Below are 24,086 nucleotides of genomic sequence, written 5' to 3'. Positions count from 1 at the left end.
GAGGAAAATTAAATATGGGAAAGGTGCGACCTTTGCCTCAGATGGGATACGAGTAAATGAAAGAGCTCCCTTCATTTGCTGGGACACACACAAAAAAAGTGAGAGGCTTGTAAATAAGGAGTGTAAGAGAGTTCAGTATGACAACATGCAGCACTACATAAAGTCATTTGTTCTGATCTTGCCAAGAGCTCAAATGAAAGGGCTTCCATTGTCAAAATACTGTGGAGCGAATTAGGATATAAAACAGCAACAGACAGAGACAAATAAAGATATTAGCATCGGGCTTTGAAATATAATATGGAAAGAAAAAGGTGACAGGAGGAGGCAGGTTGTGTTTGAGGTTAGCCTCCACTCACAGTCAGGGCAGTGTACCTGTCAGGTCATGCCTGGATTAGGTTGGGCAGTTGGAGTGTGTACTTGGCATAAATGCAGTGAAAAAGCAGAGATCAGTGATGCAGTGATGCTCCTAGGGGATGTGGTGGAGGTTTGGCAGGGCTGAGTACAAGCAGCCCCAGACCAAGGCCAAACTGAGGCCAGAGGGGAGGCCCCGGGCCAGGAGCCAACTCAGAGAGTAGGACCTCTGTGTATGATACCAGCTCTGCAGGCCAACACTTCTCTGCTCTTGTCACAGCAGGCCATGCAGACCTCCCCAACACAAATTGTATTTATGTAAGGACATTTTGGGTGGCTTTTTTATACTGTGTGTGGTGAGATGTTTTGTAGCCGGAGTTTAGAGCAGGCTTTAACATTTTGGTAAACTGCAATAAATCAGGTTGGATACTTTTCCTTTTCACTCTTGTTTGGGTCTTGTCCAGCAACTCTTTGTATCTAATTCACCTCCCAGTAATAATGGACATTATCTTGCTCCACAGCAGATGGGAAGTACGTCTCTATGCAGGACAGGTTCATTAGAGAGCACAATGGACACATAAAACATACACAATTGTACGCAATCGTATGTGACTTGTGTGTGTGCGCATGTGTGGCTATGTTCACACTGCTGCTCAATTCTAAATTTGTGCCCCTATGTGACTCGTATCAGATATTTTAACGACCATCTGAACGGTGCAAATCCGATTTTTTTCAAATCCAACCCAAGCCACTTTCAAATGTGGCCCTAAATGGAATTCATATCTGATCCGTGTCGAAGCGGCCGCAGTCCGACTTTAACGCCACCACCCCTGTTTCCGACTCCACATCCACAGATATGTCTGTACAGAGGTAGCGGCCACTGCTTCACAAAAGGCCATCGTTAACATTTGTGCCCTCCTTTTTCTCAATCTCCTTCTTTCCTTCATCATCATTTTCTTGGTTCGGATTATTCAAATACTTCCAAATTACTTAACGAACACGTGAAGCATGAATATTTAGTTATGTAAACACCACGCGCTACGTGACGTCATTTTTCCTCCGTGCATGCTTGTCACTTCAGGGCTGCGTACCGTGTACACTTAAGTGTGATGAAGTTTGCATTAAAATGATAATGTTAACGACCACTGAAAAAAAAAAGGATTTCTGTAAAAAATCAGATTTGAGCATTAGGACGTGTAGTGTGAACGTGGAGTATGTGACCCAAGCGCCTGATTTTTGTGTGTTCTGTCAGCATAGGGATCAATGACTCGTCACCAAGATAACACTGAAGGGTGACACATATTCACACAAAGGCCCTCTCCCTGGGCCCTTTCTGTCTCTATTCAGCCAGCGAGAGGGCTAAAACGGGTCTTTTGTGCCTGTTAACCTCTACACTTACTTATTTACCTTCCCACTTGTACCCGCTCTTTCTCATGGTCTTTTCTCTCACCTCCCCTGCTTCAGTTTTCTTTTATCAAAGACATGTCTTCCCTTCAGCCAACAAGTAAATTAATAATTGTCTTTATCTAAGAAAGTATTTGTATCTGTGTGTGTCTGATTAATTGCATTTATTCCTTTCTTCCTCATAGGCAGTATCCACCTTCCATCCTACTTTTTTTTCTGCCCATGAATACATGAGTACGCATGCGCACACACTGGGTGGACTTTCTGATTGATGACAGTCATTTGTCAGGCAGAGGTGGATAAAACAGTGAATATTATCTTTGTGCTAAGGGCCGGAGCACATCACCCTCTCCCCCACTTGTGTCTTTCATAAGTGGTTGAACACGGCGACACGCAGACAGCCAGGCAGCCGGCAGATCTATTCTCATTACTTCTCTATTAGGACATCAGCTTCCACTGATCAGGCCCTACGTCTTTATACTGACATCAGAGAGAGAAAGAGAGGCAGATGAAGGGTAAAGAGAGGAATGACACCGATGGAAGAAAAGAAAAATGGGGGAAAGGAGGGGTTCTCTAAAAATGTAGAGGGAAACTTGACATTTCTGAATTTGATTAATTCAAGTCTAAATCATCCTATTTGGGAAATCATGTTGCAGTACTACTCCCGTGGTAAATGGCATTTATCTGCCCTTACGGTGTCCTTCAGTGAGGAGATTAGCAGATTTGCTTTGCAGATTGCTCAGGATAACATGACCTTCTGAAATAGACAGGAATAACTTCACTTTTTTTTCTCTAAAACACCTGATACCAATTTATAAAGTAAGAAACATGGTACCAGGAAAACTGCATCGAAAACAATGATAGAAATTTTGCATGAATGTGATATTTCTGCTGGGTATTCTGATGCCTGAAAGTCACACTGAAAATCCTGTTAGCGTCCAGGCTGCAGCATGCAAGAATGGCATTGGAAGTGCACAAAAGTCCAGCCTCTGCATCTGTAAAGCCTGACATGTCCGCTTTGTGCAGCTCAGAACTCAATACAAATCAAAACATCGCACATTTCTATGGCAGCACTATCAAAACTGTTTGTGTAAAAGAAAAGGATCGTACACACTGCACTTTCTACCCGAGGTCCAAGCCTTGGTGTGAATGTTTGAACAGAAACAAACTCAATAATGGAGAATATCCAAACAAATATTTAATGTTTCCTATGCGAGTGAGTTGGTAATAAATCGTCCAGGTGATGGGGTTTGACTTATCCAATATGGGAAGTAGTACGCTGAAATGGTTACAGCATGATCAGAGAGGATGTAGATTTGAATATATCTGTGTATTACCTGCACAACATTATTTTATCATAATGGTGATAAATGCTTTTCAGAAGGCAGTTATTGGACAAATATGTGGTCTGCAGTCAGACGTAAATTCAGATCAAGAAATACAGTTCGTATGCACGGAAAGACAGATTGAAGATGCACTGCTGCACTGAGGGATTTCTCAGCGAGATGACTCCATAACGCTGACTTTGTTATAAGAAATGATTTAGGATCACAATGCATTAAAAAGGACGGCTAAAGAAGAACTTAAATCATGAATGACAGTGTTTCCCTCTAATTAAGCAGCCGTGTTAGAACCTCATGAACTCATGTCTTCCCTTTTTGTCCTGCACTTATGAAAGACACAGGTACAATCTCTTACTATCAACAAAAATTAAACAAGCTGAAGACCCACAGCTCATATTGGTTCCTGAGTCTCCAAATCTTGCTCATTCTGTGTTTTATCAACTATGTCATCAACAAATAGCACAGCATGCTTAGTTACTTCTTTATTGGGACAGACAGAGAACGAGAGGTGGGGCCGGGTGCCACCGCCAATATATGCACCTGACTGCTGTAAATCAGAGCCACGGCGGTCCCATCTTCATGCTGGAGATTTAATGAACTACCACAGGCTTTTTATACCTCTTAAGGCTCGCTGAGTGACCACTTTGTACTTGTTCAGAAGAGGGGTGACGCTGCCTCTGCCCACTAAATCTTCCCTTTGCCACCGAGGATAAAATCTCTCTTTATTCATGGGCTATTTACCAGATCCAGATTTATTACAGGGGGTGCTCTCACAAAAGGAGGGGTGAGAGACAAAAACCTGACTTTGTTCATCCCTCCCAACTCCATGGTGAGCTGGGATACAGACCTGGGAGCCTATGGACTCATCCACGTTAGTTGAACAGTGAGGTGGGTGCCTTTAATTCCAAAGATAAAAGTGCAGTAAAAGGATGGGGTGTCTGCTCTCACTCAGAGCACTGATGAGGGTGACAGTGCACTGTTTCTGAAAACACATACATCTATATATGTAAAGAGCCTTTACCCCATCTGCCCCCTCACTGACCCACTGGTATTGTTGCTATGGTAGCAGCTCTCCCTTGGTGTCTGGGCTGTGGGGTCACGGGTGAAAGGTCAAAGCAATACTTATAGACGCATGACCTTTTTGATGGCTTTGTCAAAAAGCTCTTAACAAAACCTCTGAACATCTTCAATCTGAACGACGAGCACGTGTAGGCCAGCTAAAGCACACACAGAGTCAGGCGCCATTATGATCATATATGTGGGCCCTCTGATGTCCTTCACGGAGCTCCTTTCTGTGCTGAGACTGCTCACAGCTCACCTGTCTGCCTTCTGCAGATACAGCGCTGTCTGCCACCGCCAGTATCTCGGAGTTCATGGACTTTGTTGACCCAGCTTTGACCCAGAAGCATTGTGTCTCCTTATTCCTCTTGAATAGACTCTGGGAGCCACTCTCCTCCTCCTTCTCCTCCTCCTCCCCTGGAAGAGAGGCGCTCATTCCACGGTTTCAGACTCTTACTCCAGACTCTTTGCACAACCGTTGTTTGGCTGTGTGTCAGCCTGCTGTCGCTCAGTTATTAGAATTCACTGCTTTTACATTGTGGACTACTTTGAAACACTGTCACCACTACAATGATCTCTCTTGGTTACATTTTCTTTAGCTCCAAGGTTAAACCTCAGTTCATTCTCCTTTAAAATGCAAGTGACCAAGTTATTCCCAATCTGAACCTTAACCCAAAGAGGCAACAAAACAATTATGAATTATGCCTTCTCATATACTGACAAAAACACAAATTGATATATGAAGTCAAAAAAAGTAGCTGAGCCCTTGGAAGGCCATAAAATGTGGCCGGACCTTCGTATAAGTCTCAACAGACAAACAACTCAACAACCGGGTACAACATGCACAAGCCGAGTACAGACTGTAACCTTAAAAACGCTGTTCAAACCAGACATCCTACACCTACATCTATGCAGAAGACATTTCGTAACGAAAAATCGGCACACATTCCTCCCGAATGTTCAATTAGCTACTAACTCAAAGAATTCATTTTTTTTCTTCCTTCAATAAGAATGTTTAATGTTGTGTTCAATGACTAAGTATTGTGCGGTTATTGTGACTTAGATGAATATCAAATCATATTTTATAGCAAAGATAACGCAGAAAAACAACAAATTCCAAGGGGTTCACTCTTTTTTTTTTATCACCAAACTGTACCCTGTCAAGTCTCATCCACTGATAAACACACAACCTGAGCATTTTGCAGCAGAACAAGTCCTCGTGGGCGCTTACTTCTGACACTTTCTCATTAGCAGCATGAAAGAAGCCTGCCTAAACTCCACAGAAACAGCTGTGTGCCTTTGAGTTTGAGGAAAAGTTTGTTTCAATAATAATTCTTACTAAATAAAAAAAAAGGAGGGGGAAAAAAAAGCTACCAGATTAATTACTGGATTTGATCTCGCTGGAGAAAAACTCAGAGAATTTAAAGTTAACAGAGATAAGGGGGGGACATCAAACAACCACATGTGTTTACTTATTTTTAAAAAGCTGGGACTTGTTATCAGGGCTGGGCAGGACTTTAGGCTCCACACATCTTGTTGTTGTTGAGCCTTTCTAGTCTTGAGGAACTGAGGAGATGGGGGGGCGGGGGGCTGTTGGTTAATGGCAGTAGTGGTGTGTGTTTGTAAGATGGGGCTCGAACCCTGCTGCTCACCCCCTCCTCCCCACCCACAGCACAGGCAGAGGCCGGTCTGGATGGGTGCCAGAAGTTCTGAACTAATATTCACAATAATGTTCATGCTCCGAGGGGCCAGCGACAGAAAACCCTGTGGAGTCGTGCCAGCTTCTGCTCTCCTCCTGCTCTCCACTGCCCCACCGCGCCTCCCTCAGCACTGGGAGCCTCTCCTTCTGTCACTTTACCATTTTGGCTCTCCAGACTTGGCCATTTTATAAGCTTATGGCAGAATGAGGTGTGTTTATGTGGACCATTTAAAGCGGTGCCAAAAGTTTTGACTTCATTTCAGTTCGTCTACGCCTGGCCGATGGCAGCAAAAGACACGGCGGCGTTTAATGGAAAATAATCATTTACTATATACATGAGTGAATATTGTTGGCAAGCTCAAACATACTATCTCAGTTTTATATCCATGTGAACCCACTTAATACTTTAAAACAGACTTTAAATAAGCCTGTATAACATCACAGCAATGTGTAAAAGTTGAGATAAGCAGTAATCCAAAAGGGGCATCTTCAGCCTTTTGTTTTTTGTCATTATGAAATATCAGAGCGTCCTTCTAGCCTTTCAAATAATTTAATTTGTGCTCCATATAGCTTTATTAATTATATTAAGTATTTCTTAACTCTTTTATATCAGTTTATATCATATTTTGATTGCCAGACATCTAAACTAAATGGTATCTTCAACAGTTTTTCTACATTCCTCCCTGTTCTTTTTCTTTTCCCCTACAATATATATGGTATCCCAAGGCACACCATCACCAGTCTCCATGTCCCACAGTTCCTAAATTTTCATTTTAATACAACTGATGCTCCCGTACTCATCTGACCTGACCAGCGATCCCCGTACGGCAATTCTGTCTCAGATTCCTATTGAATATGGCCTTTGGCACACTTCACAGCACACTAGTGGCAACATAGTATTTTATTGTGCTCTCTTCATAGCATATATATATATATATATATATATATATATATATATATATATATATATATATATATATATATATATATATATATATATACAGAGATGTACAGGATCTCCTATGAGGTATCCCTTCGCACTGCTATACATACACTTGAATCACTGGCACAGCTGGCATTTATCTTAACCTGGTGCGTCTGTTTTCATGGATGTGGTGGGTTTGTGTGTGCAGACTCTCTGCGTCTCTTTGTGCGAGACAATGGTTGAATGTGTGTGGGGTTATGTGCATGTCAGAGCCATGCACCCGTAGCACCTCCCTCAGCCATCCTGATTGTTCCACTGATGGCAGAATGCATCAAGCCCCCCACACCCCAAAAACTGATGATGCTGTCGCCCCAAAATCCCCTTTGTAGCCTTACCATCAGGAATCACTATCAATAACCATGACATCATCCCATTCTTATCTATGGGACGTCCTATGCTGATCGATAGCATGGCTCCTGCAGTGTAAATAGCTTCTAATGCCCCATCTTCCCCTTCAAATAGGTCTACATTATTTATTATGGCTGTTAGGTTACCAGTCCAGGACACAATTTATTTCATCCCACCCCTGCTCCTATTATACCACTGCTTTTGAGTCTTGACGGGAGATTGGAGCACGGAGTGGGAGATCGGGGAAAGCATTCATCGCACAGAGGAATAAATACACACCCCTGTGTTCTCAGAAAGCACTAGCAAACACAACTGCTCTCACACTTAGAGTCCTCGAGGTCCAATACGCTCATCACTGCGGGATGAGGCTATGAGAGGAAGTGGAGAGAGAATGAAGGAATGGAGGAAAAATTGAGGAGGAGGGGACCTAAGTGCCGCCTGGTCCCACCCTGTGGTAACGATGGGACATCCGTTACTCAGATGACAGTAAGAGTGGCAGCCCTATTTGTGCGGGCGCTGGGGCGCTGTAACAGATTGGACAGACGAAGCATTTGGAGGCTGCGTGGAAGTGACAGGCTGGATTTCCATTTGGGTGAAAAATCTGACTAACGTGGGCAACACGGGTGAGGAGGAAAAAGGGGCCACATAGGCTTGCAGGGGCCCAACATGTCTGCTGTTTTCTTGTTGTTTGGTCGGTGGGTTTCTTAATCTTTTTTCTGTCCTTTTGGACTTCCTTTCCCATTTCTCTCAAAATCAATAGGACTGGCCAGACGTGCTTCTCAAACTGAGACAGACTCACAAAGCCGCATAACAATTAAGAGATTATCTCTCTTCTTCTACATACTTCTATTTGCGATAAGACGAATTCTCATCTGATAGCAGCGCTGGTAAAATTTCAATTTAAAAGTTAAATAAACACACAAGCAAGTTCCATCTAGCATCACACAAGGGAGCACTGAGTTGCCAAGATGCGTGCAAAGATGTGTAAGGACTTGTGTGTATCCAATTATGTGTGAGTTGGACTGCTGCTGTTTGGGGTGTTCTGCCAGCTTCATGCTGTTCGATTGTAACAGATAAGCTGGACAATTTCTGGACTTTAGCACATCAAACAGTAGATCGTAAAGGCTTCTCGTGGACCAACAGCAGTCTTTTTCATAATCCTCGTTTCATATCAGACTTTGTGTAAAAGCTTTTATGGCTAAAGACTGGGGCTTACAGTGGAAAGACAAACATTTTGCTGAGATGGACAGTTCACAAGTCAGAAAAGAGAATCAGAGAACTTCTATTCTCCAAGCATAACCCAGAGCCTCGTGTGTGAGAACAGTCTTAGGAATGTTCATCCTCACGCCTCATTGGTGTTCTCATTGCTCTGTGCAGATTGAGCGGTGGAGATGGGACACCCCAGATTTACGGGATATGTCAGAAGCTTCACATCCTCGGCCCCCAGGGGACGATCCCCTGTCTTGATCTGGCCTGCAAGGAAAACAGCCGTCCCTCACAGCCTGACAGTGAGGTGCAGACATCCAAACACACGGGGAAGACGGAGACTAGTGGAAAAGAGGAATGTAAAGAAAGGAGGGAGGGAACTGAGCCAGCTTTGGCGAGGGTCGCCACAGCTCTGGCAGCCGGAGTCCTTATATTAACAGAGCTGAAACTGCCAGGCTGGACTCCTGCAGAAACTCAAGAGTTGATGACTTTATCTTCATGAAGTAATGTCAGCTGGAGGTTTCCATGGCGACACATGCAAACAAACACTGGCTGATTTGATCTTGTCTGCTGTTCAACAGGTGTTCGCATTCACTGAGCAGTAGCTTAGTCACATACCTATTAAACTTCCTTAATAAGACTAGAGTGTGTGTCGAAACTCGTTTCTTTTTTCTCCTTTGCAATCTTTCTTAGCATCACTCATACGCATCGAGCTCTTCAAAACTGGGAAGAAGTCTGTGCTGCTTGAAATTCACAAAGGCCTTTTTTTATCCCCTGCAGGAAGTGGTAACTATTCAGGAAATGGAGCCTGGTGCCAGCAGGATGATTTATGGCTCTGTGTCCTGGGTGGCAGTTGGACCTGATCCCACTGTCACTCCTGCCTGAGAGAAGCACTGCATGACCCAGTCAGATGCTGCCCAGAACTCTAAAGACAATACAATGCTCTCTTAATGTTTAAAGGGAGTCCGTCCTCTTCACTGTCGCCTGCTGCCCCGTTCATGCGCACAATGGAGGACTGAATCAAAATAAAGATTCGTTGAAATCCTTTCAACAAATAACACTATTATACCATATCGGACTAAACTGAATTAGCTGTGGGGTTTAGGACTGTTTGCTCATATGAAGAAGTTTCTCTGTTTGGATCTATGATCGGGTCTTTGTGTGTGGAGTATGGTTTTCTCCCACTGTCCAAAAACATGTATCGGATCTGCCCGGTGCTTGTACGTGTGTTTACTTAGTTGTTTGTCTCTGTGTGACCCTCGGGTGGCCTATTTACCTGCCCAGGCTGCACTCCACCTCTCTTGATAATGTTGAGGGTGGGGTCCAGCCCCCGGCAGACCTGTACTGGATACATTAAGCAAGGAAATTGAATAGGTTGAAGAATGTAACAGAAATGACATGAACTGGATGGAAAAAACTAGAGAAGACACTATGGATGATATGAACCATGCTCTAAGAGACTCTAGCCTGATCTGTCTCCTCGCTTCTCCTATTTTAGGCTAATGATCGAGCGTAATTCCGCTGAGAAATTGATTTTGCAGGACTTTTTCTCATCCACGCAGAAGACACTAACTCGTTAGGACTTCACAGGGCTTGCCAGGGCTGGAGACAACAATTAGTATGTTGAACATGTCAGAAATGGCCACTGAGTTTTGCAAAAAGAAATCCTTTGTGACGGATTGGTGCTGACAATGCAGGAAGATGAGGAGGGAGCGACAGGCTCTCAGAGCGCCTTGTGCAGTGGAGAAACCTTTGGACTGCATTAACCCTTATCTGTGAGCTCCCATGAACAAAGTTCCCTCACAGACTACCTGCTGCAGCCTGGAAAATTCTATTACCAACTGCAGGGGAACACTTTAGAACACTCCACCGGGAAATCTGCCTCCCTTAGCACATATCGGAGGCAGGACATACAGTCCCCTCTCCACCTCCTTAGCTCCCTCTGTCTCTCTTTCATTCACTTTGACTGATTTTCTCTCTCTGTGGTACTCTTCACTCCCGAACATCTGTCTTTGTTTCTCCTCTGCCTCATTTATCACTCTTCTTTTTGCCCTGTCTAGTTGTTTAGTTTTGCCTATCCCATCTTCTTCCAGACCACCCCCCCAGTTGCTAAGCATATTTTAGGTCCTCTTTTCATCCCAGTCACTTCTGGGTTTTTCACTGTCCAACAGCAGAAGAAGCACTGCCAACTACTTTTGGATGATGGACTTGCATCGTGGATTTGATAGAAACTGATAATGAATGGAGCTTAACAAAAATCCAAATCACCTCATTATAAAATACTTGAGGCTCATGCAGGAAGTTTAACATCTTCAGGAAATTAATAATGACAGATATAAAAATATATACCTTGAAAGGAGTTTGAAAAATATAAATTAATTTTTATGAGCTGCATTTGGAGCCAACAGTATCAAGGGCTGAAATGCCCGTAGAAGAGTAGGGGTGTTTAAGCTACAGTTATGCAGCATTAATTCATAATCTCTTCCACAGACTCCTTTAACTTTACAAATGAATCTGATCTTGACACCTTAATAATCAAAAACAGTATAAATTGGCAAAACAAATAGCTTTCCCTTCTTAAAACATTATCTACATTTATTTAAAAAGAAATGTATATTTATTTCTATATATAATTAAACACTTGCTAAAGTAATTATGGCATGACAGGAACTGATGGACTGTATCATTACTGTGCAACTTGAAAGCAATTAAAAAACAGTTATTGACTGCGGTGTGATCTGGGGTTATTACCGATGTAATTAACCCCATGAAGTATTTAATTTAAAAAGTGACCTTTAATAATTGTATAAAATATGAACAAATAAACTGGTCCTTAATCGGGACTTTGAGTAGCAGCAGACCAAAATACAAATAAATAAATACCTTTCGGATTCACAGTAACGCTGTCATCATGTGCAGCAGGTTTGACGTGTCTCACTGCGACCAGGGTGAACTACTGTAAGATACTGTAATACTGCACTGCCATTCTTACATTTACTTCAACTTGTATCTATTTATAGACACTGTGAAATAATGTTTTTTTTTTCCGATGGGGTGGCTGAGTGGTCACCTGCCAACCTGAAAGTTGGGGGTTTGACAAGTATACTTATTTAGTGATGGTGCAGAGCTGAAATAAAAGAAGCGCTGTCAACGGGTGATTGCAATGTTGATTTGAGAAAAAATTAGCATCCATTTAAGTTTTAATCTTTGAGACCCAACGATGGATCTACAGTTCGTCAGTTAATGCATGAAGAGATGTTTGATATGTCTAATAGATCCTAATAGTATTTGGAGGGATTGGCATATTTCTCCTTCTACTGTGCATGAGTGCAGTGTGCGTCATCCCTGATCAATCAGACAGCACTCTATCAAGAACTACCTTAGTTAAGCTTGTCCACAGGTGGCGTCAATGTCTCTGGCCACAGAGACATCAGGGATGAAACAGTTCATGTTGCCTTCACTATAAAACTTTTTTAAATGTCCCAACTTTATCTGGATTGTGGTTGTAGTTAATTTACAATGACTACTAATACATCATAAGATAAATAGTATTTGAATGGTGTGGCCCACTAAAGTGGAAGGATTTTGTTTACTTTTTTGGGGGAAATGTGATTTTATAATGAAATGTCCAAGTGTTGCATTCAGGCAGAAGGTCTTTTTTAAGCAGCTCCTTGAGCATTTCATTTTAGGAAAGCCAAAACAAGATAGATTTTGTTCTTACCAGAATTGTTTTACCTATAAAACCAGCTATAAAACCAATTTATTTGGTGCTGAAACATATGCAAGTTTTATTGTTATAGACTGATAGATAGAGACTCGCTAAATCTACTGAAATTCATGCATATCTGGATGCGCGACCACATCACGGAGCAGAGCTGCGTGATTAATTACTCTCCCACTGGCTAGTGGACTTTAAACAATCAGTTCAACATAAGTTGACAAGCAGAACCAGTTGATACCAAAAAAATAAATAAATAAATAAATATCGCTCACAATACGCAATAGATGAGAAAAGTATCTTTTCCACCTAGAAAAGTCTTCATCTGCTTACCACTTCAGGATAATAAACTGCTATCAAAAGTATAAAGAACATGTTGCTGACTGGTCACAACTACAGCACACTTGACAGAAACTTGTAGCTCATAGCCTTGTAAATACCTGGCTGCCTTGTAAGGTATGAAACCCAGTCAAATGTGGATGTGAAGAATCAAAATACCTCATAGTTGTACTCAAAAGACATTTCCGTGATCTCTTGTCTGCATTTTAATCTGAATCAGTCTTTTCTTCAGCCCAGTGTTTGCGGCTCTGCAATTTTTGGCTTCTTACACTTTCATATATCCATATCTGAGGGGAACATACAGGGTCAGCTCCCAAATATTGACTTTTTTAATAGCATACGAGTGCACAGCAGCATATCATATGGGTTGCATTAAAGCATTATGACATAGTAGAGGAAAGTTGGGGTTAAGACCTCATTACTGCCACCTCGGGCCCCTGCCTTCACTCCCCCTAGACCTGGCAGATCACAGCCCTGCTTTATTCTAATTGGAGCAGCAATATAGAGTAATTGGGAACGAGGCACCGTGTTACTGTGGTGAATTTTGTCCAACCACTATTATTAAAATGTATCCCAGCAATAAGCTCTCAAACCAGTTCAAACTATTCCATTACCCTCTGACAGGCAGCACAGACACAACAGATATAACATATGAATGAATACACACAAGTAGACACACAAAGGTACACACTCCATAAGGGATACATTTATTCACATGGAGATTATAACTATGAGCAGAATATAATAGCCGTGAGAGAGTGAGGGAGAGTGTGGCGAAGGCTAAGAGGACAGGGGTTTTGGCTTGTGCCTGTTTGCACAGCTCTGACCACAGACACAGAGAAAGTGGTTCCGTAGAGCAGTATTAGCTCTTAATTATTTGCATTAACCGGTACTTAGATTTACTGCCTGGGTAATGCGATCTGACTGGTAGTTAAGCACGAGCGGCAACATAGGGCAGGAAAGCCACGACAAAGTCGCCATTCCCTCTCCGTTTCCTCAAAGCGGACCAATAAAAGTCCTGCAGCTTTGCCCCTGAGTCGCTGTCTCTCCTTCTCTCTGACCTGCCCCATTGGGAAGACATTTGGAAACAATCAGTGGTGTGTTTTAGGGGAAGGCCCTTCCCCTATCAATCCCCCTAGATAAGGTATCTATGAGCCTGGCTCTCGAGCCCCGCACACGGAATTCATCACCTCCGTTTCCTGTGCGCTGTTTAGGGGTCCCCTCATTTCCACTTCTATCTGTGCAGAGTGCACGGCTCACAGGTTGTGTGTAGCTGTGTGTTTGTGTGCACAAGTGTATGAGGGTTACAGGGTTAATGTGTGTTTAAGAAAATGATTTTTAAACATGATGTGCTGATCTCTTCAAGTACAGAATAGAACTATTTAATATAGGTTTGTTCTTTGATGTCATGTTGCCGACCATCAGGGAGTCAGCAGCTCTTGTGAATGCCCTTCACTCTTTTCCTAATGTTAACACACTCTCTCCACCTTTACTGCCTATATTGTTGTAAATGAGAAGGAGGATGTCTCACGTTTTACACAAAAGTTCTCTCTCTTTATGGCTGTCCTTTAAAAGAAAAAAAAAAGCTTTACGACTCTTTGCCCTGCAACATAAAGGTCTAATTCTTGTGAAATTCAATCGAGCCGGTAACATTTGCAACACATCTCCTATTTTCTCATTTCTCATTTTATTTTCCAATGTAAATTGCCCAATAATAGAGATTTCTTTTTTAAATAATAGATTTGACAGCAACTTTGAGGCTTTGCTCTTCTATCAGAGTGCTATTACAGCTAAAGAAAGACGATGTAAATGCATGTTACAGTGCAGTAGCACTTATATCCCGACAATGAGTCAATGCACCTGCTTATAAATTCTATTACATCTGTAGCTGTCTAGACATGTGTCATTGTCGTACTGTGCTCACCCTGCTTGTGTTCATGATCAGGTCAGTCTGCTTTTCTCAGCTTAGAATACTTGCATGTTGTACTTCCAACCATAAGCTATCAGATACTCAATTTGTCTCTCCAGTTTGATGGGAAAGATATAATAGGAGAAGAAACAGGCCCTCTGCTGAGCTTTTGAATCTTTTGAACAGGTGGGCTCCTCCTTTCCTCCATCCCTCCTTTTCCAATCAAAGATATCTGTCCATTCACTTGAGATCTAATAGGGTCTTGTAACCTTTGCCCTGCTTGGGTGGACCCCTGAAGAAAGGCCCCTTCACCTGGTATTGTGCTGCTGGCTACACCTTCCAACTGGCATAGCCCCCACTCATGCCCGCCTTTGTCCTTCCACAATTTACTCTGACTTTGTTCAGTTAGTTAACCTAGCTTCCCCTCCCTGCTGGGAACTCAGACAGAGAAAGGGGAAAGAGGAAGGGGGAGTGAGGAGAAAAGGGTGGGGTAAGAGGGGAGTCAGTGTAAAGGAATGAGAGGAGACTAAAATCTGGGTTTTTGGGGGGTTTTTTTGGTAATAGATGAAGTAGAGGATTTGGCTGACCCTGCTTTCATGTATAATTGTTTTAGAATTTCCATTCGGGGATTAATTAAGCATTATTAAATCACATTGAATTGAACTGAATGTAGGAGAATCCTTTCACACTTCTCCCTTTCTGTCTTACACCCATTTGTTTTTTTTCTGAGCGTGCCTCGTCTCCCTTTACAGCTACTCTCAGATGAGATTAGAACGTCAGCTCACCCACACACCCCCAAAACATGCACACAAACAGGCACACAGCAACCTCGAACAGCACCAGCAAACAACAGATTAACCCAAAGAAAGGGATTATCAGTCAACTGAGAGGCAGGGAGATGGACCCCAGCTTGTTTTGTCTTTGGGGTTTTGAATGGGCATCACTCCTGTCCAAGACAATCAAGCTCCAGTTACATTGGACGACAAGCTCACCTCCCTCACAGACACCAGAGAGACAAAGGCTGGGGCTGACACACATGGCTGAAGGCATTTCTGGGGCTGTTTTACAGGGGAGAGGCTCAACACCCTGCTGCACCACTGAAATAAGAAGCCCGGGGGTGTTGTGATAGCTCAGCAGGTGAAAACATAATGTAAACATACATGAGGGGTACTGTTTGATTAGAAAATATCATTAAGAAAAAAACTATTCAAACATGTTTAAAATGACAACAGCAGGACATGTCTAACTATCTGAACAATAATTTTCTTTTTTAATTCACTCATGATGGATAGAAATGTCATGGCAGAATCAAGCCTTCAATAAACACCATTAATATTGGAAAAGAAAAAAACACACATAAAAATTGTGCACAATCTACAAAATCTACAAAAAAAATAAGACCTTTGAGGGTCGGATATTGCCAAGACATCCTAGTGGTTTTTAAGTCTTCTTTGAAAACGTATTTATTTTCTTTGGCTTTTAGTGTGTGACAAATTAGTTCCCCACATCTGTGTGAAGTGATTGTGCACTTTATGTGTCTGTTCTTTGTCGTCTATTCTCTATTATCTATTTTTTATTACTATTTTATTGATCATTTTAGTATGTTAGTGATTTTATTGTTTCTACACTGTGTACTGTGTTTTTCTTTTGGTATTGTTTTATTTTCTTGTATGCTGTACAGCACTTTGGTCGACCTCGGTTGTTTTTCAATGTGCTTTATAAATAAAATTGACATTGACATTGACATTGAGTATAAGTAGATGAAAAAGTGTATTTAGATCAAAAATATTTGTAAAGGATGAATGTACAAAACCCCTGATTATAGCTAACCTGATTATTATTTTGATCCAACGGCATGAGGAAGTTAAAGAAAGTTAGTTGTGATGGATAATAAATATCTAGTTTATACTATAGTTATTGATAGGTGACTAAATATTTTAATTAAGATTAAACGGGTCAAAACGGGTCAAAACAGAAACAGACCATATTGTTTTGTTACACAGTACAAAGTTGGGTGTCGTGCATGAAAGTATCCACACATAAACAACCTCATGTGCTTCATAGCTGTAATTGCATATAGTAAATGTGTTATAACAGAATATATGTGTCACCTGCAGCAGGCTTCTACTGACTGGCCTTGGGCAGATTTTTATGTTGCCGGTGAGACCAAATGTATAACATGAACTGCTCCTTCATTTTTGTTCACACAGTATGTCAGCAGCCAGTTGGTGCTCTTCTCATAAGTTCCCACAGTGCAGCCGTTGTGATTACGCGGCAACAATAGGTTGACAACCGTCATTTAGAAGGTCTTTGTAGATGCAAGACTTTTCCACTTTGAATTTCTAAAAAGTATATGTGATTCTGGGTGTGTGAAAATGTGAGGATGTGTGTCCATTGAGAGAGTGCGTGAGTGACAGAGAAGTTCATCCCCAGTGCCCGTCTTTCTAAGCGCTGCTGTGGGCAGGGCCATCTTTGCTGACAGTGGATGGGAGGTGGCAGGGGCTGGAGGATTAGGGGAGCTTTTAGCCAAGACTGTGAGTGGCTCTTTCTCCCTGTGACAGAGAGAGGTGACAAGCCGTCAGCGCGCAGGGGACGGGCGGACAGCCAGCCAGAGACATCTGCATTCATTCAGGACAGCGGCTTATCCGTGCACCAAGAAACACGCCCACTTGAAACGCCCTCTATCAGCACTCCCACAGAATGTTTTGCACATGCACGCAGGTCGACACAGAACATAAACAAAACCCAGCTTCCAACTGTTCATTCTCACTGTGCATACAGCAAAAGAACTAACATACAACCTGAAAAATGTGCATGTTAAGATCGTTTGTAAGGTAGCTTGAGTAAACAATGCAAGAATGACTATGTGGAACAGATTTTCATCATGAAATGCTTTCATTCTGAACATTTTTCATTAAAAAAAAATACAGAGAGCGGCACATTGCTAGAAATGAAAAAAATATGGGTCTCCTTTGGGTCTGGCATCTGCCTCTCGTCCCCCTTCCATCCTCTCAGGAGTTGGAGGTTGAGAAGACAGCCAGGGCCAGGAAAGGCCCTGCCCAGCCATATAATCCTCTATTTCTATTCACTATCACTGCTAATCTCCCTCCCCACCTCCCCACCACCACTACCACTGACACTATCGCCTCCACCTCAACCTCCGCTTCTCACTCAAGAGATGCACAAAGACCCCGAGTGCCCCTGTTGCCTTCAACTTACCCCCCCACCCCTTTGCATATCCCTAACCTGCTCCTCCCATCACTCCTACAGCAGGAGGGACTCAGCTTTTTCTATGCCCGGGATCCATAATCCCGTGGGGCTGCAAGTTTGGGTGAGCCCAAAGGCTCATTGAGTGCCGGATAACTCTGTTCTGGACTCAGACTCCCTGTTGTATTGTTCCTGCCACTGAGAAGAGGATAGAAATGGAGTTTGAAATTCAATGTGCCTAACGACTCAGAGAGAGAGAGACAGCAGAATATGGACTGGTGGGCATCCAGGCGTTAAGGGGATTTTCAAAGAGGCCATGGAGAAGCACATGCAAATACACAGGCCACTTCATCCTTATATGGACTAATGAAAGACAGAACTTGATATTTTGAGGTTCATTTCTTTTTTCTTTTATACGTTCATTTTTAAAGTAAACATTTTCAATAATTTCAAATTGGAAAATCAGAGCTTCTGTTATTCAACTATTTTTGAGCTGTTGCACACATTTACATGATGGTTTTAGAAACAGTTCATCACCTTTGATCTGGGAGATACCAGTGAGTCTCGGCCCATCATCAGAGAACATTTCACAAAAATGCAAACACTCCATGACAATTCACATACTTTGGTCCTTTTTGATCCTCAATTAATTCCTGCAGGGAGGGGATGTTCCACGATAAATTCTACTTCAAAGTTGCAAACGAAATATTGTAGTCTGGATAGAATGCAGAAATACTTCTTATTGTTCAGAGGGGAGTTGATTCAGTGCAGGTGTCTAATTCAACACAAGGAAAAACAACCACATACAAAGTTTTCTTCATTAAATATGCTAGAAATTTTATTTTAAAAATGTTTATTTCTCAAAAATTGTGATCTTATTTCAGGATTTATTGGAAATGATGGAAGATTTTCAAAGCAGCCGCAGATGTTTTGACTTCACTCCATATATACCTTTACCCCTCCTTCATCCCGACTGTGTTCATCACTAATTCACATTCTTAACGCATCATTTAGGCTATTTTTTTATCCAGTTTTTTCCCAGACATCAACAGCAGACCTTGAGAATTAAATACATGAGCACAGCCTCAACATAAACAGAACTTATTTGTATAAAAATCAATAATAAATATATTTGTCAAGAGTCAAATACACACAGATGTAAACACCTACACAAACTCATGCCCAGTGTGCGCATACTTTGGCAGACTCAGCACTTCAGTTCTGCATACGACAGTGTAGGTGAGCTTGACAGACCCCTCGCAGCTGCCTCTCCACCTCTTATTTACAGAAGCTATCTTTCCCATAAGTCACCATTCCTGTATTCATAAAGCATCACCGATGCCATAACTCACCCTTCCCCTTTATGAATAAAGCTCCCAAATTTATGGTGATGGTGCTGTGGAGTGGTGGCCTCCCTGGTGACAAACTTCCCCACTCTGTCACCACTGGCTTGGGCCGGTCGGGGTCCTGCATCACGGGCTCCAGATGGGAGCGCTACTTTATCGCTCCCCGGTCGGTGACATCACCTTGCCGCGGCACACGAAATTGATGATGAAAGCAAACATATCTGTCTTGACTCACATTTACCAAATCAATTTTATTTTTACAGACCCTCTACTGGCTTATTGGCATATTGACGCTTTGCAGGCGGAGTGGGGGAGGAGTTGAGCTATAGCCGAGGGATGCTGAACGGCTGGGCACAGGACCGGGGGGGGTCAGTGAAACTTAATGGTGTTTACCATATTTAATGCAGAGCGATGTCATCACTGAATATCCATTCTGAATAATGTGGCATTTCATCATAAATTCTTTACAACTTATTTACTTAATGGAAAGAGTTATGGCTCGCTGTCAGGATGGTAATTAAACATTGTGATACAGTGCTGCCTCACCATGATCCCATCTTTTCCCCCACCCCCCCACCTCATCCGCCTGCCCCCAAACACACACACACACACACACACACACACACACACACACACACACACACACACACACACACACACACACACACACACACACACACACACACACACACACACACACACACACACACACACACACACACACACACACACACACAACGCAGGTCCAAACTCCTCAGCTTTTTAAATACATATTATTATTCAAGCTCCCCATAAATTATCCCTGGATTAAAATTCATGAAAGCTCTTTTTCCTTTATTTTCTTCCCTGAGAAAAAAAGAAAAAGAAAGAAATAGCCCAGCTTGTTCAACCAACTGTAAATCTCCTCGCGAGGGACAGGGACCATTTATTAAAATTCAGCGCAATAGAAAATGAGATAAAATAAAGAGTTTGTCTTCACCTCTATTTAACAGACAGTAATAGACTGCACTCCACTATGCTGTTGATAAAGTGGAAGAAGCGGAGAGGTGGAAAAATGTATGGCAGGGTTTAAGAAGAGGGAAATTTATTTTGGTTTTGTCCAAGCCAAAACCACTGAATGCACTGACAGTGATTAAGGCTGGATGATGCAGCTCCAAAGAGCCCCACTCCAGGTCCCAAACTATTTGTATGAGCTGAACGTTGATACTGTACCAACATGTTCTTAGTTACTGTAGCAATAAAGTGCAGCATCAAAATGAACTGAATGGTTTGGGTGTTAGACTCTGGCAGCAGGAGGAATGCTGTATTGAATCGTCATTTTATTTAAATCTGTGACTTCTCCCTTTATGAACTGCATTGTCAGCTATTCTTAATGAGCTTGGCTCTGTCCTACAAAGGGACAAAGGCTTGAATGTGAAGGACTAAACCCTTACGTTCAAATTAGAGAGGATCTATTCGGCGAGAGCAAATGAGGCTGATACTCTGCCAGCCTCTTCAACCAGCTCCATAAAACCAAGCCAGCTTGACAATGACAGAGACCACATCTAACCTTTGGCCTTGTCCTGTGACCCAGGCTTCGATTTTTTTGTGCCTGCTGACCAATATGTGATTTGCCAATGGGCGCACTGGGTCTCTAACTGGGACGAAGAAGGGATTTATGGCTTTTCATTTTAATTGAGCTAAGAGCACAACCTCAACTCACTTTCTTTTAGTTGCACTGAGCTAACATTACATCACTGGGCAACAAATGACTACAACAGCTTTGTGGTCACTGGACTAAATGTGAACATGACGACATGGGAGGAAATAAAAAGAGGACTGATGTGAATGCTACAGTTTATATTGGCCAAAGAAACCCCCGTTCCCTTGTCAGAAATGTTCTTCTACTGTTGCAGGAAAACTGTAGCTGCAAATTTCATGTTTATATTCACATTAAAGCTCAGGATGCTCTGCTTCAAGAACAAATTTGTTAAACAAGGTTACCATGAGAGCTACCTCAAGCTATTTAAAAAGACTGTGTGCTGGTCTGTGTGCTGTTAAAACTTCCTTTTCCATCAGCTCTTGACATTCAACAGTGCAAGCACACACAAGGAACAGTTGCTTAGTTTGCAAAGTATTCAAACTATTTAAAAAATATCCCCAAAGAGTTTTTTTAATAATGTGTTAATTGGGAAAAATGTTGCCTTTCAGAGTCATCTCTCCAGTTCTTTTCAAATAATTCAACTAAAACTGTCAAGTAAAGGATGAAAAGATAGTAAAAAGCTGTATGTTTTTACCTCCCAGCCTTGAGTGGGATCCTGAAGGCGAGGCCGGTGCTCTCCTTCATACGGTCCAAAGCGCTCCCCAATGTTCACCTTCCTGTGGGTCCAGATCCCCAGACCTCCACCTGGAACTGAAGACTCTCGTAGTTCAAAGTCCAGAGGAATGGTCAAATCTTCCTGGGGTAAAAAGAGGTTTGAGTGCTGCAATGAAAAGGGGTGCTGGGTCGAAGACTCATCGTCAGAGAGTAGAGGGGACACGGGGTCCTCGGCTAGGGCCAAAGACAGTGTAGGATCGCCATCAGAACCACATATGTCGTCTAATATGTCAGCTGGATAGAGGCCATCATCACCGTCACCTGTGCAATAACAGAAAAAGAAAAGAAAAACAAGAGACGGTCTGTATTTGAAAGTGTTGTTCAGAAACATACGGAAGCATACATTTTCACCTACAGAGGGCAAAGCGTTACATGCAGTTGCTGAATCTGTAGACTAGTTACTTCAATGAAAGCTAAACGTTGCCTATCGTTGGCATATCTGTGGTCCAAATGATGAAATGCATTTGAAGGTGCAGTTTAAAGCAACTATTATTGTAATAGATGCCCAATAAAACACATTTTTCTTCACTAAAACGTGTCTGCTGATGTGAACCATGCGGAATAAGAAGAAGATCCATCAAGACATAAGATCAAAAGTAATTGATCTGCATACGACTGGAAAAGGAAAACAACATTTTCTCAAAGTAGGCATCCATCAGTGCACAACTAGACAATTTGTCTATAAATGGACACTTTATACTGTAGTTCCTCTCCCAGCACCCAGCCAGGATGATGCCAAAACCAAAATGCTGAATCCTCAATGAGGTAAAAGTAACAGCTAAGCTCTTGAAGACATCATTGAAACTCTGTTTATGAGTTTATTGTTTACCAAAGAGCACATTGGCATCATCCCATTAGCAGAGTATGACTGTGAAAGCATCTTGATTTGGGTTTGGGGCCAGTCGCTATTGTTAGGGAAAAATGAATTCCAAGGTTTACCAAAATATTCTACAGGATAATGTCAGGGTCGGCTGTGCGCCAGCTGAAGTTACTGAAAGTAGAAGTGGGGTAATGCAGCAGGACAATGACTATGCATCCAAGCATATCCACCACAGAAGGGCTCAGAAAAAGAAAAGCAGCCTTTTTGAAGAAACAAATGCTGCAGAATAACCTGAAGGGAGCTATTCACTCCAGACATCCTACAAATACGTCAAAGCTAAAGCAGTTTTTTAAGGAGGAATCATCAAAAAATTCCTCCTGAACATGTGGAGGTCTGATCCAGACATAGTGAAAGCACTTGCGAGATGTCTTTACCTCCAAATGACATTTATCGAGCTGAAGCCATCCATTTCCTCTAGCACTATAAATGTTTCATAGGTGGAGAAATTATAATTGTTCATCAGCATCAATTGCATTATCATACAGCGGCAGTAGCTCAGGTGGTAGAGCGGGTCGTCCAATGATCGGAAGGTCGGCGGTTCAAATCCCGCTCCCTCACAGTTGCTGTCGTAGTGTCCTTGGGCAAGACACCTTACCCACTTTGCCCCGTGTGAATGTGTATGAATGTTGGTGGTGGTCGGAGGGGCCGTTTGGCGCGATATGGCAGCCACGCTTCCGTCAGTCTGCCCCAGGGCAGCTGTGGCTACAAAACGTAGCTTACCACCACCGGTGAGAATGTGTATGAATGAATAATGATCCCTCTAAAACTTGAAGGGTGCTATATAAAACCAAGTCATTATTATTATCATATAGCCTACAGTATGTGTTGTAACCACATTGTTTGTTTATCGATGAAGATCAGGTCGTATTTCGTGGCAAATCAATGCAGAAAACCAATTAATTTGATGTAACTTTAGTTTTCTTGCCACTGTAGATGTCAACATGATTAGCTCAAAGAAAACAGCGCAGAAAAACAGAACAGAAGGTCTTATGGGTTTAAAATAACAAGTACTTTATCTGTGACCAAGATATGACTTTATTTTTAACAGTCATGAAGTAAAGAACAGAAGGTCATGATGGAAGCCCACCTGTTTCTGCACGTATAATTTATTCTCAATTCTGAAAAAAACAGACTTGATGGGTCAAAAACAAGCATCTGGGTATGTTTGCCATTTGGCAGAGCTGAAGCCAAGGGAGGCAAACGGGGCTGGCTGAGCATTGTACTGCACTGACTGTTTTATATTTCCTTTTCCTGAACTCTTTCTCTGCTGAACAGTGAAAACACAGGGAAGCACATTGGGGTTAATTATGAATAGAGCGAAACAGGACATAGAAGTATGACCCTTGAACCCACACGGGGCTTCTTCACACATGCATGGTGGAGGAGTGATTAAATTAATCATAGTGTTGACACAGTCTGTCGTGGAGCAAAGTAGCACTGCTGTGAAGTATTGGTCAAAACTGTTTGTTTTTTTAAATGTTGGTATGTCAAAGAAAGTGCTGTCATTTTTGCACGAACAGGACAAAAATTCATCATCTGAGGCCATCGGAGACACTAGACAAGATAGGTTTTCTGACAAAACAACAAAGCAAGATGACGAAGAAGGCGGCCAGCTTGACAGACTGCCAACCAGGTGTCACACAGTGAGACAGATAGAGACGAAAAGCCAGAAAGGATCCACAGGAAGCTGCCGCTTTGTGGTGGGTTGTGTTTAACGCAGCCTGACAGGTCACAGAGAGAGCGGGCTCTGCTAATGAGGCTGAACAACCCATCCCTGCTCTGAAGAACATTCCTGAAGGGCTTTCTGTGTGACACTGTACCTCTGCGCTGTCAGCCAATGAGCCCTTAATCCAAACAGATACACACACACAAACTTCGTGCTCAGTGGCCATGAATTAGGAGGGCTTCTGATTGACTGAACGGGTCACTGTGGCTG

At 42.4% G+C, this 24,086-nt stretch overlaps 1 protein-coding gene across 9 annotated transcripts in view; it reads right to left on the bottom strand.

Moving 5' to 3' along the window:
- Positions 1-24,086, bottom strand: part of mecom (MDS1 and EVI1 complex locus) — a 137,381-nt gene that overhangs the window by 68,390 nt on the left and 44,905 nt on the right. For all 9 annotated transcript variants that reach the window (XM_061719138.1, XM_061719139.1, XM_061719144.1 and 6 more), the window contains exon 2: positions 21,191-21,531. In XM_061719138.1, coding sequence (XP_061575122.1) covers positions 21,191-21,531 — 341 coding nt within the window. The remainder of the gene's footprint in view (positions 1-21,190; positions 21,532-24,086) is intronic.

Source organism: Cololabis saira, chromosome 4 (assembly GCF_033807715.1).
Source record: "Cololabis saira isolate AMF1-May2022 chromosome 4, fColSai1.1, whole genome shotgun sequence".
In the NCBI taxonomy this organism is placed as follows: domain Eukaryota; kingdom Metazoa; phylum Chordata; class Actinopteri; order Beloniformes; family Belonidae; genus Cololabis; species Cololabis saira.
The sequence above is the reverse complement of the archived record's forward strand: the minus strand, read 5'-3'. Positions and strand labels throughout refer to the sequence as shown.